At 43.2% G+C, this 15,292-nt stretch overlaps 1 protein-coding gene across 1 annotated transcript in view; it reads left to right on the top strand.

Moving 5' to 3' along the window:
- Positions 1-2,985: 2,985 nt before the first annotated feature.
- The window catches only part of LOC122552662 (sulfotransferase 6B1-like), a 30,817-nt gene continuing 18,510 nt past the window's right edge, over positions 2,986-15,292 (top strand). Inside the window, exons 1-4 of the mRNA XM_043695483.2 lie at positions 2,986-3,303; positions 6,655-6,782; positions 12,759-12,848; positions 14,713-14,839. Of these exons, the coding sequence (XP_043551418.2) occupies positions 3,078-3,303; positions 6,655-6,782; positions 12,759-12,848; positions 14,713-14,839 (571 nt within the window). The 5' untranslated portion in view covers positions 2,986-3,077. The remainder of the gene's footprint in view (positions 3,304-6,654; positions 6,783-12,758; positions 12,849-14,712; positions 14,840-15,292) is intronic.

Below are 15,292 nucleotides of genomic sequence, written 5' to 3' on the forward strand. Positions count from 1 at the left end.
AGTCTATTCAAATGCTCAAGGAAGTATCCCCAGCTTTAGTCTTACTAAATTCTAAGGTAGATACAGGGTAAGTTAGAAGCTGGAGTTACAGTTCATACACAAGTCAAATCCTTCACGTTACATGGAAAATTTTAAAGGAATCATTTGCACACTCCAAAACAAAAAGTATGTGCGTTGGTCATAGATACTGTGTTTGCACACATGGGCAGTTTTGTGCATGAGCTGGGAAATGAATTTTTGCCAAATGGCTTCAAGTGATAGCTTACACATAACTGTATACCTTCACCAATGAAGGATACCAACTGTGGAAATGGAGTTCACCATGAATTTGTGCCTCATTGAGGATTGGTTCTTAGTTTTTTTTTAATTTTCATGTTTCATTTTAAGATTTACCTCCCAGATTGTTGTAGCCTGCATGAAACTGACTTGTTGAGAGCTCATCCCCATGCAGTGGTCTCTTAGCATTTCACACCTAACCATGGTGTCTTCACATTAATGTAGTGGTGAGGTGTAATGGAAAACACATCTTGCTTGGGAATCCATTGTATTTTTTCAGAGTGTACTTTTTAAACCAAGTGAATTTTGGGTGCCTTCTTCAATATTCTACTTGTATTTATTTAAGCAGCAGTTTCTGATAGCAATGAAAGAAGTGTTGATTATAATTGTGCTGTTTGAGATATTATTTTTTTATTTATTTATTTTCTCTTAGTGGGCGGCACAGTGGTTAGCACTGCTGCCTCACAGCGCCAGAGACCCGGGTTCAATTCCTGCCTCAGGCAACTCTCTGTGTGGAGTTTGCACATTCTCCCCGTGTCTGTGTGGGTTTCTTCTTGCCGCTCCAGTTTCCTCCCACAGTCCAAAGATGTGAGGTTAGGTGAATTGGCCTTGCTAAATTATCCGTAGTGTTAGGTGAAGGGGTAAATGTAGGGGAATGGATCTGGGTGGGTTGCGCTTCGACGGGTCGGTGTGGACTTGTTGAGCTAAAGGGCCTATTATTAGGCCCTTCGGCCCATCAAGTCCACACCGACCCTCCAAAGAGGAACCCACACAGACCCATTTCCCCTCCAACTAATAGACCTAACACTATGAGCAATTTAGCATGACCAATTCACCTAACCGGCACATTTTTGTGACTGTGGGAGGAAACCTACTGAGGCACAGGGAGAATGTGCAAACTCCATACAGACATTCGCCCTCGAGGCTGGAAGCGAACCTGGGACTCTGGTGCTGTGAGGCAGCAGTGTTTACCACTGAGCGACCAGGCCAGCCCTGTCCCAGAACTTCCCTTTTGTTTCCCCCCCCACCCCCCCACACACACACACACATATGTCCTTTCCCTGGTATATAATGTCTGTAACACATCTCTCTCACCCCTTGGTTTGGATGGGGGTATATTCTGGATTGGACTCTGGCTGTTGTAAAGATTCCGAGGCAGTTGCAAATATTATCTCTCTCTCTCCACAGATAATGCTGAGCAGTTCCAGAACTTCTCAGGTTTTGTGGGTTTTATTGCTCGCTGCACTTGATGTTTATCAGTCCCAATCTCTGCGAAACCACAAAGAGTGCGGGAGCAAACCAGCGCCGAAGGAAGGAAGTAATTTGCTGTCATTGTTAATCGCCCCTTGGCACGCCATGTAGCGTGCGAGCGTCCAGGCGTCGGAGTCGCCGTTCGCCAATAAAATGGGAGGCTGTGCGCTCTGCCGGTCTGTCCCAGGGCGATGGAGGTGAAAGGCGATGGGAGTGCAGAGGTTGGTTAGAGTTTGGAGATGGAGGAGGGCCAGGATCTGCATGTCCATGGGGGAGTGGAAGGGGGAGTTAAGCAGGCCGGTGGGGTTGCTTAATGCAGATGCCCCAGAGATGTTCTCTGAAACAATCTGCAAGTTGGTGTCCTGTCTCGCTAACGTAGAGGAGACCACACATCGGTGGAAAGGATGCAGTAGATGGCCTGTGTGGAAGTACAGGTAAATCTCTGTAGGATGTGGATCCGCACCCACCCCTCCCCACCTTATCCCAGCCACAACCTTCCAACTCAGCACCGCCATCTTGAATGGTGCTAACTGTCCATCTTCCTTCCCACCTATCTGCTCCACTCTCCTCTCGGATCTATCACCATCACCCCACATCTTTATCTACCTATTGCATTCCCAGCTACCTTCCCCACCCCAGCCCCATTCCTCTCCCATTTATCTGCTTTGGCCCACAAGCCTGATGAAAGGTTTATGCCTGAAATGTGGACTCTCCTGCTCTTTGGATGTTACCTGATCAGCTGTGCTTTTGCAACACCACACTCTTTGACTCTTTTAAATTCTGTGTCTAAGATCTTCCTCACTCACTAACACCTGATGAAGGAGTAGTGCTTAATGTTTTCAAATAAACCTGGTGTAGTGTGATTTCTAACCTTGGGGCTTCCTAGTCAGATGCAAGGTTTAACTATTTCTCTCTTTCTTGCCCTTCACAGTTAAAGACAGAAGCCAAACGACACCAGATTTTAGTACAACAGGTTCATATGAAATCACAAGCTTTTGGAGAGCACAAGGGAATCTAATCTAATGATCACAGTCCCTTTAATCAGGTGCGGTGAGACAGCAGGGCAGACAGACAGAGTTTATAGGCAGAAAGATTAAAAAAAATCATAAGAGTACAACTGGCGTGTCAGATAATGCGTCCCTGCAGGTGACCAAGTATGTTCATAAAGTAAGTGTCAATGCTGTGCGGTCAGGCAGAGCGATAGGAATATACAATAGGTGACATCTCAGAGAAAGAACCTGAGGTCGTCTGACTTCTGACTTTGTGTGCCCCAGCCCAGCACGGACAGGTCCACAGATAATGCTGAGCAGTTCCAGAACTTCTCAGGTTTTGTGGGTTTTATTGCTCGCTGCACTTGATGTTTATCAGTCCCAATCTCTGCGAAACCACAAAGAGTGCAGGAGCAAACCAGTGCCGAAGGAAGGAAGTAATTTGCTGTCATTGTTAATCGCCCCTTGGCACGCCATGTAGCGTGCGAGCGTCCAGGCGTCGGAGTCACCGTTCGCCAATAAAACGGGAGGCTGTGCGCTCTGCCGGTCTGTCCCAGGGCGATGGAGGTGAAAGGCGATGGGAGTGCAGAGGCTGACAAAGCCGATTTCCAGGCGAGGGTGCAGGGGATGTTGGAGAAAGCGAAGCAGCTAAAACCCGAGGAGCTGGTGTTCCGCTACAAGGGCGTTCTCTACCCCTCGGTGCTGAGCTCAGTCCAAACACTGCAGGCTCTGGGCAACTTCCAGGCTCGTCCCGAAGACCTGGTGATCTCTTCCTACCCCAAATGCGGTGAGACCGTCTGATACTTATCGACTTTTGTTGAACAATAGTTCACAGTAAAGAAATGCATTTGAATGAGAAAAAGTTTGTCTCTGCACCGAAGTTCAAAGCTGTTTTCAATCCCAGTCCCTTCTGTACAGATCCTGCCACTTTCACTCATTTGGTGGGATTTCTGCGGGATTGTTAAATCTTCATTATTACTGAGATCTCACAGCTTTTGTTGCTTCTCTTTTGATGGCATGGACTGCTGTAATTACAGCACTTTAGCTGTATCATTATTAACATGATTTGCTGTTCTTTCCATTGAAAATTCAGACGGACAGGCTCAGTTAATTCTCCCGAGAACTCGAAATATCTTTAGAAACCACATTACTCTTCACTTTCTCGGACAGTCAAACTTTCTCGTGCCCCCGTCCATCTCTGCCCTCCCTTTAATCCAACAAAATAAAAGCGCTATATTCATAGACCTCAGTGTCACTGGGCAATGATACGATCTGCCTTATTGACATACAGGAGCCAGCGAGTTCACACTTGCTGCTATCTTTTATTCTTCCATGGGATGTAGGTATCGTTGGTCAAGCTCCTGGAGAGGATGGTGCTGAGCCCCTGCTGTCCATGTGATGTAGGGCCAGCCACAGTGTTGTTAGGAAGAGAATTTGGACCCAGCGACAGTGCAGGAAACGCTGGCAGTCAGGATGGGGGCTGGCTGGGAGGGCAACTTGCAGGGGCTGGTGTTCCCATGCTGCTGCTGCTGCCCTTGTCCCTCTGGATGGTAGAGGTGGCCGGTTTGGAAAGTGTTACCAAGAGCGTGGATGAATCTTGTGGCCTTTTGGCAGCACAGCCCAGAGAGAGACTGTCTGATTGGAGTGGCCCGTTCACACTGTGAGACCATTTGTCAACATTATCCCAACAATCCAGGCTGTACAAAGTGAAGCTCATTATGTTTGGTAAGGACGACCTCCAGAGGGTATGGAGGTGGGCTCTCAGTCTTAGCTTGTGCTCAGAGAGTTGGGCAATAGCTAACTGAGGAAAGCTTGAACTGAAATAATTCTATACCCCCCACCCCTCCATGCAACAGCATTTCTCAACAACGTTTCTCTCCGCAACAAAAAGAAATACTGATTTGCAGTAAATTGGTGATAATAAAGTGGCAATCCTTCCACCCATCCGTCATGTGCCTGAGAGAGTCAAGTGCTTGCAGCTTCAGTGGAGGCTGAGCACCGGCAGATGAGTGACAATGCAACATCAGCCCAAGTTCCCCAGCTGCCTGCATGCCTGGTTATTTGAGGTGAGGGAAGGAGTCAGGCATTTAGATATTTGCAAATTGTCAAACTCTCACTCCTGTACATGATATCCGAGCTTGACATTTCTGACCCTCTGTATTCATGGTGTGCCAGTTATCTCCATGGCAATGCCCCCCATTGGAGTGAGGGCTTGGATGTTGGGTGGGCTTTCACTGGTTCTGTCCACATTTCTTTTGTTATTCCATAATTTTTGTGCAGGAAGTGTAGACGTCAGTTATTTTATTTCTTCACAGGATGTGGTGTTGCTGGCTGAGCCAACATTGATTGGCCATCCCAAATTGCTTTGGTGAAGTTAGTGCCTGACCTGTGATTGGGTTGTGATACATATTCATGTTGAGTATGAAAGCAGCAAGTTGGGAGCATGAAGGGCTGGTGGTTGTGTGGAAGCAAGTATCTCCAATGTAAAATGTGAACATTCTCAGAACAGTGGAATGTAATACAATTTGTAACTGGAACTAGAGAGTGTTTGTGTCAGTGTTGAAATGAAAAACAGATGTTGAGTGTGTTGGGAAACGCAGAGCAGCAGTGGTATAGGGTTAGGTTGTGATTTGGAGAAAGGGCATGTGTGGTTGGGCTTGGGGGAGGAGTGGATTAACAATGTATTGAAGAAAGTGTAATGCCTCATTGAGAGTAAAATGCATGAAGATTAAAATTGATACTTTTACCATTCTGGTCATATAACTATTTGCTTTCTAGATTGAAGCAGTATCCTTGGTGCCGTGCTACAGCTGTGTAACTTATGGAATAATTAGCTGTGTATTTGGGCATCCATCCACTATGACATGTAGAAGAGGACTCCCCCATCTGGCCCTTTACCTGTTCCATACCTAGAATCAGAAAATCTGTTATGCTTAAAAAAAACAGGAGCCGTCATATCTGTGAAACTAAGAGCAGAATGTTGACAGAAAGACTGTTTGCCCAAAATTTAATGTAAAAATCTTTGGAAAACGTTCAACAGTTGATTCTTATTGATTTGACTTTTGCTGGCTTAACTAGAAATCTGTAATATAAACATGGCAGTTCAATCAGAATGTTCAGGATCCTCCATTCTGTCATTTCCGATCGGTTGTGGGCATGTTCTTGCACCATTACTGCATTGTTCACCAGGGTTTACAGAGGACAGAGTGCAAGGAGAGGATGGAGAGACTGGGACCTTTTCCCCTGGAGTGTAGGAGGATGAGGGGTGACTGTATAGAGGTTTATAAAATCATGAGTGGCATGGATAGGATAAATAGCCAAGGTTTCCTTCCCCAGGGTAGGGGAGTCCAAACCTACAGGGCAAAGGTTTAAGGTGAGAGGGGAAAAGCTTAAAAGGGACCTGAGGGACAACTTTTCCTTGCAAAGGGGGGTTTGCGTGTATGAAATGAGCTGCTGGAGGAAGTGGTGGAGGCAGGTACAATTACAACATTTTGGTCAGATACATGGATAGGAAATCTTGAGGGGGATATGGGCTAAATGCAGGCAAATGGGACTAGTTCATTTTCAGCAACCTGGTCAGCATGGACGTGCTGGGCTGAAGGGTCTGTGTCCATGCTGTATGACCCTGAATACTGAATAGAGAGCTGGCAAGAATACATCTGTCTCATGCCTCACCCACTTCAATTCCCTCATCACACACACAAGCTTTAGTTGCAGCACCCATCAGGGAAGGTACTCCTGAAGATAACACTGTGGGATTGGTCAGGTGCCTGGAGTGGCTGCCTAAGGGAGACTATGGGGACTGCAGATGCTGGAGATCAGAGTCAAAAAGTGTGGTGCTGGAAAAGCACAGCCAGTCTGGCAGCATCCGAGGAGCAGGAGAGTCGATGCTTCGCGCATAAGCTTATGCTCGAAAGGTCAACTAACCTACTCCTTGGATGCTGCCTGACTGGCTGTGCTTTTCCAGCACCACACTCTTTGACACTGCCTAACAGAGGTGTTAGACATATGATTGTATTCTCTGATCAGTAATTCTGGAATTATATGTACATACAGGGTAGGTTCTGTTACTGCAGCAAGTATCTCCTTACATTGATAAAGTTGTAGTAACTCTTTTTATTTTAACCATGTTTTACAGGATTTAATTGGGTGAATCTGTTACTTAGGGATATTGCCTTTGTCAATCAAAATGAATCTGAAGATGGGAAACCTGGAGTTCGGAGTCAACTCAAGTTATTGGAATTTGAAAACGCTGGGAAATATGAGGTATATGGATGAGAAATTGTGTTTTAGTCTTTTAAAAAAAGTAAAGGCTTGCATTTATAGGATGCTTTACATGACCCCTAAAAATCTGTAATGTAGAAAAAAACATGGTGGCCAAGTTGCGCACAGCGAATTCCCTCAGACATTAATGTTAATTAGCAGTTCGCTGTTGAAATCATATCACCAGCACATGGGTATGGTAGCAGATCATTAGTAAATGTGATATTGATTGGTGGATAAATATTAGTCAGGACACTGGGTATATCAGTTTTCTGAAACAGTGCCAAGGGAGCCTTTACAAGCAGAGGGAGGGTAGCTGCTAACACTTTGCTCATCTGGAATCTCAGGGATGTAACCATTACCTAGCAACCTTTTTTGACATTGCATCCACAACATTATGGATTAGGATTAATATCAGTTTAGCAATGAGTCTTGTTCACGGGATGTGGCACTCAGCAGCAAGCCCAGCATTTATTGCACATCCCTAAAGTTACCATTGAGACGCTGTTAGTGAGTCACCTTCCTAACAGTGAAGAGACTTGGTAGGCCACTTCAGAGTTAACAGCACTGCTGAGGATCTAGAATCACTGGATAAGGGATGGCAAATTCCTTTTCTTAAAGGACATTGGTGAGCCAGGTGGACAATATGATAATATGATAGCTATTATCCAATACTAGATTTTCAAATTCTAGATTTATCGGATTAAATGCTTCCAACTATCAAGGTGGATTGGAACCTGATCACTAGTCCAGGGAAATGGATTCTGAGGCCAGTGACATAACCACTATGCTACCATACCCAGGTGCTGGTGATATGATTTCAACAGCGAACTGTTAATTAACATAAATTGCAATGGCCAGCATCTAAATAATGGCATAAAATAAAACAAAGCACTGCGAATGCTGGAAATCTGAACCAAAATCAGAAATTGCTGGCAAAACTCAGCAGGTCTGGCAGTATTTGTGGGGAAAAGTTAATCCAAACTAATAGCAGCAAGGAAAAAATGGTATTTATGCTGAAGATGTGGTGAGATGAGCAGGTAGGTGGAGGTAGAGTCCAGAGAGAGAGAGATATGAAAGAGGTAGGGCTGATAGTAAGCCAGGACAGAAGAGAAGCTGAATAAGCGATAATGAGAGCTGAGAGTAAGAGACTAGGCTGTGTTGAATGTAACTCTTTGAATGTGATAATTGGCCTGAGAGTGGGTTGAGAATGGGTTGGCTGTGCTAACTGTAGCACGTGCCATAGCAGGAGTGGGTGTGGGTAAAAAACAGGGAATGGTGGGATCCGGCTCTAACATTATTGAACTTGATGCTGAGTTCTGGAGGCTGCAGGGTCCCCAAGTGGGAAATGAGATGTTGTTCTTTGACCTTGTGAGGCTCATTGAACACTGCAGCAGGCATGTGTCAGAAATGTTGCCATAGGAACAGGGTGGGGTGTTGAAGTGGTGGGTAACTGGAAGCTCAGAATCATTTTTACAGACAGATCGTAGGTGTTCTGCAAAGCAGTCTCCCAGTCTGCATTTCATCTCTCCAATGTAGTGGGCCACACTGTGAGCAGTAGATTAGAGAGAGTGAAGACCCTGATGCTTCTAGGACTCAACATTGAGTTCAATAATCTAAAGCCTGATTCCACCCTCCCATGGTTTTTACCCACCTTCAGACCTGGTCCTGTCATGGCATGGCTTGCTTTATGCAAAACTTACCCATTCTGTCCTACTCTCAGCTCTCAATATCATTTATTCAGGTTCTCTTCTGTCCTTGCCTAATATCAATAATCCCCTTGTTTACCTAGTCCTTTCAGATCTCTCTCTCTCTCTTTTGACTCCATCTCCAGCTATCTGCTAACGGCCTGCTGCCCACCCCCACCCCCAACCTTGCCTTCGGCATAAATATTACCTTTTCCTCGCTGCTATCAGTTCTGATGAAGAGTCACTGGATTTGAAACGTTAACTCTGCTTTCTTCCCAAAAAATGCTGCCAGACCTGATGAGTTTTTTTTAGATTACTTACAGTGTGGAAACAGGCCCTTCGGCCCAACAAGTCCACACCGACCCGCCGAAGCGTAACCCACCCATTCCCCTACATTTACCCCTTTACCTGACACTACGGGCAATTTAGCATGGCCAATTCACCTGACCTGCACACCTTTGGACTGTGGGAGGAAACCGGAGCACCCGGAGGAAATCCACGCAGACACAGGGAGAATGTGCAAACTCCACACAGTCAGTCGCCTGAGGCGGGAATTGAACCCGGGTCTCTGGCGCTGTGAGGCAGCAGTGCTAACCACTGTGCCACCATGCTGCCGTGCCAGCAGTTTCTGTTTTTGTATTGAAACAATGGCCAAGCTCAATGTCTGTGATAATATATTTTATTCCTTCAAGTGGACATCTAATGAGGGCAGGATTGCATTTAGCCGTGGTTTATACTTCCCACCTCCCCATTGTCATGACACCCATCTGAAGAATACTCAGTGGGGAGGTGCTGAACTCCCATGGAATGTAGTGCACTAGGGAGCTACTGAAGGAATATGTCCCATCCATTGTAACATGAGAATTGTTGGATGCATAAGGAACAAAGCTTGCCTGTTGGCGTCCTGATAGTTGCACGATACAATGGTAATGGAATTGTTGACTGATCAGCGTAATTTAATAAATCCATGTTTAAGCCTCATCAGACAACTGTTTCTTCCAAACATCCTTCCTGTAACACGTCATGTCTCAATGTACTCATGTACTCAATCCTAAGTATTATGAAAGCCACTCAATGTTCCCAATCTATTGACTATCTGGTCCAAGCATCTCATCAGATTAACACAAGCTCTTGTGAATCTGAATGAATGTATTTTCTGTTATTAAGTTAGGGAGGTGACATCTATTCTGCTCCTTTTGTGCATCCCGCTCATTGCCAATGAATGAGCTCAGGTTCTATACTGTCTCATCTGAATTCACAATGCTTGCTCTCTTCATGATGTACTCCATTTCCTCATTAGAATGGACATAGTGCTAATGTCACTGGATCAATCATCCAGAGACCCAGCTTAATGCTTGGGTAACATGGGTTCAAATCGCACCATAGCAGCTGCTGGCATTTAACCTCAAACAAATAAAAAGCTGCAGTTGGAAGCTAATCTCAGTAATGGTAACCATGAAATTATAATTGATTGTTGTGAAAACCCATCTGGTTCATCAATGCCCTTTGGGGAAGGAAATCTGCTGTCCTGACCTAGTCTGGACTATGTGGGATCTCGACCCACAGCATTGTAGTGACTGTGAAACGCTCCGAGACGCCATTCAGTTCAAGGGTAATTAGGGATTGGGATTAATGCTGTCCTTCCCAGTGAATCTTGCATCCCATGACAAAGCTTTAATTTCCAGGCATTGGCACAGAAACAGTAATTTGTAAAAGTAGGAAGAAGTGTTGATGTTGTCTTTATAACATTCTTCCCTCAAATTGTAGGTGGTATTTCTCCTATATTTGATCTTGAATTTGTGCTTCATAGCATCCTGCTGGTTCTAAGTAATCAGCTTCTAAGGATCAGTGCTGTCACCAAATTGTATTTACTTAAATCGGATAACTTACTTGAGTACTTTCCTTGATTACAACTGTAACATACAACATTTAATACATTTAAAAATTATTTAATTTGCTGTAAAGTTCTTTGATTCATCTTAATAGTTGTGAAAGGCACTATATAAATAAAGGTCTTAATTTTATTACTTTTACACTGATGTCTTTCTGAGATGCTGCATTGAAATATGAACTGTGCAAAGGAGCAGCAATCAGACAAAAGTCACTTTGGATGGGTGTTAGAACCTATTAGGGTGCCATACAGATTGTTAAACACTTTAAGCAAGATATAATTTACAATTTCATTGCCTGTTATTTCTAACCAATCATCTTTTACCTGTAGATTTTAATTTCTCACAACTCTGTCTTGCAATGTAAGTTATTGATTGACAGCTTCTGTGTCCCAGTGTTCACGTGACAAAGCTCTTTGCACTCTTTTACTGTCTCATACTTTATGAATAAACAAATGGTTGCGTTTTGTGAGAAAACTTTCTTTTAAATAATAAATTCTCAGGTATTTAAGGAAATGTCAGTGATGTTCAGAAGTTTCTGCAGGAATGTTGATAATGTTACTCTTAGACCATATTGAGTTTCCATATTTTGCATGAAAAGTAAAGTGATAACCATTCAGCATATGAGAGCTATTCCTTCTCATCTTATGAACCAGTTACGCCCAGTTGGATTTGTATGTAATTTCCATTTCTATTCTAATATCTGCTGAGAAAATCTGAGTGAAAGATTTTTGTCTGCAATTTCTTTTAAGTTTCCTTCAGTTGCCCTTTGGTCCTGCTACCCTGGCATAATTTGAAGTAATCATTTAGACCTGTATTATTTGTATTCAACATAATATTTCATGTAATGTGATGAGGTTTCCTTTTTGATCTTCTCTTTGTGGACTGTAGGACTCAAGTTCATCTTTACTTTTCTCAAGCCCCTGCATGCTATTCCAAGGATCTCCTGTTTTCCTGTCATCCTCTCTAATTCCTGCTTTGTGGTGTGATGATTAGAATTCAACATGGCACTGCCGAGTAATGTTGTCAAGACTTTAGCACAGGGGAGATGCACAATTCATTTAAGTTTACTTTTTCAAACAGAGACAGAGGATTGGTAATTAATGCATGTAATGGACTTGAATGTAATGTAATAGGGGAGGCAATGTACCAGTAGTATTATCACTGGACTAATCCAGAAACCCAGGTAATATTCTGGGTTCCCTGGTTCAAACCCTGCCATAGCAGGTGGTGGAATTTGAATTTAACTTTTTAAAAATCTAGAAATCAGAGTTTAATTACCATGAATTCATTTTTGATTGTTGGAAAAACCCATCTGGTTTACTGACATCCTTTTTTGGGAAGGAAGTCTGGCCTATATGGGACTCCAGACCCACAAAAACATGGTCGACTCGTAACTGCCCTCTAGGCTATTAGGGATGGGTAATAAATGCTGGCTAGCCAATGATGCCCTTATCCTGAAGAAGGGCTTATGCCCGAAACGTCGATTCTCCTGTTCCTTGGATGCTGCCTGACCTGCTGCGCTTTTCCAGCAACACATTTTCAGCAATGATGCCCTTATCCCATGAATAAAGACAAATTTCCCAGAAAAGCAGCTAATATGGATATATTTGAGGGATAATTGAATAGATATTTGGAGTAGTCAGTGATGAAGTGATGCATTAGGTGTGGGGCCTGCTAATTGGGCTGCACTATCGTTTTTCAGTATTGCAGTTCCTTACCCAGAGTGCTTGCACCTTCTCGTGACGTACCTATATCTAAACTTGAGCATCAGTATTTCTTCCATAACCCATGTCTTTTCTATCCCAGTGGTTTGCATGTGTCTTTTTCAATGTGAAATACCTTTTTCACAATTGGTGTGCCTTTGAACTAACCAGTGTAGCCTAGCCCTTGTCCTTCCCTCTTTCTGATTCTTAGAACATATGGTTGTCATTTCAGTACCAACAGCCTGAATTAAAGGTTTTATTCTGATATTGGACCCTAAAAGTATAAAACAATGGGAGGTAGCAGAATCCACATTGGGAGCTATGAATACTGACTGGTATCCTGAAGCATACAAAGAGGGTTTGGTTGTATGCTTATGCTATTTCTGATTATATCTGAAGTATCATGAATTACTGGTGCCATCATTGCTGTTCACTTGGATCTTTCTTCATCTGCTCTCTAATAAATGTGATACAAAAACAGAAAAATACCTGAAAGACTTCCGAACAGGTCATGAAATAGGAATGGAATTAATGTTGACTTAATTTGAAGATATTTCAAGATAACCAGAAGGTATTTGACAAAATGTTAGCAGAAATAGTTTTGTAAGTACAGACTAATCTCTGCCTTCGTTGTGGTGCAGTTGTCCTTCCTGGTCTGTGATTTCTTACACATGTTTATTTTGTTATTCATTTAAGGGAATGCAAAATGATCCATCTCCTCGTATTTATGGCACGCATAGTCATTACAACAATCTACCACCATCTATACATGAGAAGAAAACAAAGGTAAAATGTCAATGCACAGTAATGTGAGACCAATCCAAGGTTTTAATCACCTTGACTACACCTTCAAAGGTCTTAATTGATTTGATCATGATCTTGGTTAGTCGGCTCATAAACTCAATAGTAAACAAATCATTCCTATTGGGCTTTTGTGGCACAGTGGTAGTGTCCCAACCCCTTGACCAGAAGACACCGGTTCAAGTCTCACCTGCTTCAGATATTTGTAATAACATCTCTGAGCAGATTTACAAGTAAAAAATAGGTGAAATAAACAAATTAAAATCTTCCCATTAACTCCGTAGTGGGTTGCAATCATACGCTTTCTGGGTGAGGCTGAACATAGATCTTGCAATGGAATGACTTGCTAATGATGTCTACAAAAGAACTCTTAGCAGTAACTGACATCCATCAGCATTTTCTTATTAAAACAAACCACATTCCAAAAGAGATATATTGCACACTTTTCATCAAACAGTGAAATTTTGATTTCTATCCATAAACCAGATAGAACTAGTTGAATGAGTTCCCATTTTATAATTTAAAAACTGCTTTGAGTAAAAGTGATTTAATAATTGGTCCATTTGGGAAATGTGTGTCAAGTAAAGTGGAAATTGGATGGGGATGGTTTTGATTCAATCAATCTTTTCCAAACCCCTGAGTTTTATGGTAATTTAATGTCTGGGTCTTTCTGTCTGGATTCCAATTGAGCTAGCCAATCAGGTAAGGTACTGGAGAGGTAAGGACCAGCAACGTACAGAGACTCAAGGAATCCAAGAAGGAAAGTGGATAAAAATGAAAGCTGCAGAGAAAAGCAGTAATAGTTGTTTTTTAACTTCAAACATATTTTGCGTGTAATAGTAGGTTTGATCAGTGCCTAGCGTAATAAGCCTTAGCTGGCAGAGTCCCAGTTGAAGTTTGATTTCTGTAATAAGATCACAAACTTGACTGTCATCCAGAAATTGTAGTGTATTGGTCAGGAATTTCCTTTATATAGACAAAGGCTGAGTCATATTGAATTGCTACTAAACTTGATGGGCCAGATTAATGGAATCACAACAAGCTTGTTGCATAGCCTCCTTCAGTCTAGAAATTGGGATGTGAAAAACATCTATTTAATTCTGGTCTCCTTTCATTCGAAAGGATGTTGTGGGACTTGAAAGGGTTCAGAAAAGATTTACAAGGATGTTGCCGGGGTTGGAGGATTTGAGCTATAGGGAGAGGCTGAATAGGCTGGGGCTGTTTTCCCTGGAGCGTCGGAAGCTGAGGGGTGACCTTATAGAGGTTTATAAAATCATGAGGGGCATGGATAGGATAAATAGACAAAGTCTTTTCCTTAGGGTGGGGGAATCCAGAACTAGAGGGCATAGGTTTAGGGTGAGAGGGGAAAGATATAAAAAGGACCTAAGGGACAACGTTTTCACAATGAGCTGCCACAGGAAGTGGTGGAGGCTGGTACAATTACAGAATTTATTAGCCATTTTGATGGGTATATGAATAGGAAGGGTTTAGAGGGATATGGGCCAGGTGCTGGCAAATGGGACTAGTTTCATTTAGGATATCTAGTCAGCATGGACGAGTTGGACTAAATGGCCTGTTTCCGTGCTATACATCTCTATGACTCTACAACCAGAAAGGTAGGGTTTCAGAGTAAACCATGAACAAGACAGAGTGTATTGTCTTCTAATAATGCTGACAGTATTTCTCATTAGTAAATCGAATGTTGATAGAAATCAGGTTTGCAAACTACACTGGAGGATTTCCCCTGGTTAAACTGAAAGCAGAATAGATGGTGGTAATATTCTGTTTGGCTCACACTCCATTTCTCTGCAGAAAGATTAAATGCTTTTGTCTTGTTATCTTTCCACAGATACTGGTTGTATTTCGCAATCCCAAAGACAATGCAGTGTCCTACTATCACTTCTGTCAGAATAATCCTTTACTGCCCACCTTTTCATCTTGGGATGAGTTCTTCAGAAAGTACATGACTGGAGAAGGTAATGCATCTTGGCTACAATTACTCGTGGGTTTAGGCATTCCTAGATGCATACAGGGGAACCTCGATTATCTGAATGTGTTGGGTGGACACTATTTCATCCGAATAATCGATTATTTGGTTAATTGATTAAATGCCTTTCCTCTGGGGCTTAAAGAGTTTTTAAAGTCTGCTCCCCATTTAAGAGACTGCAGCAGCACACAGCGCGTGAGGCCCTGTCCTCAACCCTGTGCAACACGGCCCCCCGCCCCCAACCCCATACAACACGGCCCCCCACCCCCAACCCTGTGCAACCCCGCGCACACCCGCTCCCTCTTTGGGGCCGCTGGACTAGACACCAACAACAAGACTGCTGCCTTTGCGGGGTAAGTCTCCAAATTGCGCGCACACACACACAGACACACACACGCGCGCAGCCACAGCCACACCCAACCTTTTACTGCAACTTTTTGAC

This window comes from Chiloscyllium plagiosum, unplaced genomic scaffold, assembly GCF_037043375.1.
Source record: "Chiloscyllium plagiosum isolate Xiang-an unplaced genomic scaffold, Cpla_swu_hap1 HiC_scaffold_10, whole genome shotgun sequence".
NCBI classification, from domain to species: domain Eukaryota; kingdom Metazoa; phylum Chordata; class Chondrichthyes; order Orectolobiformes; family Hemiscylliidae; genus Chiloscyllium; species Chiloscyllium plagiosum.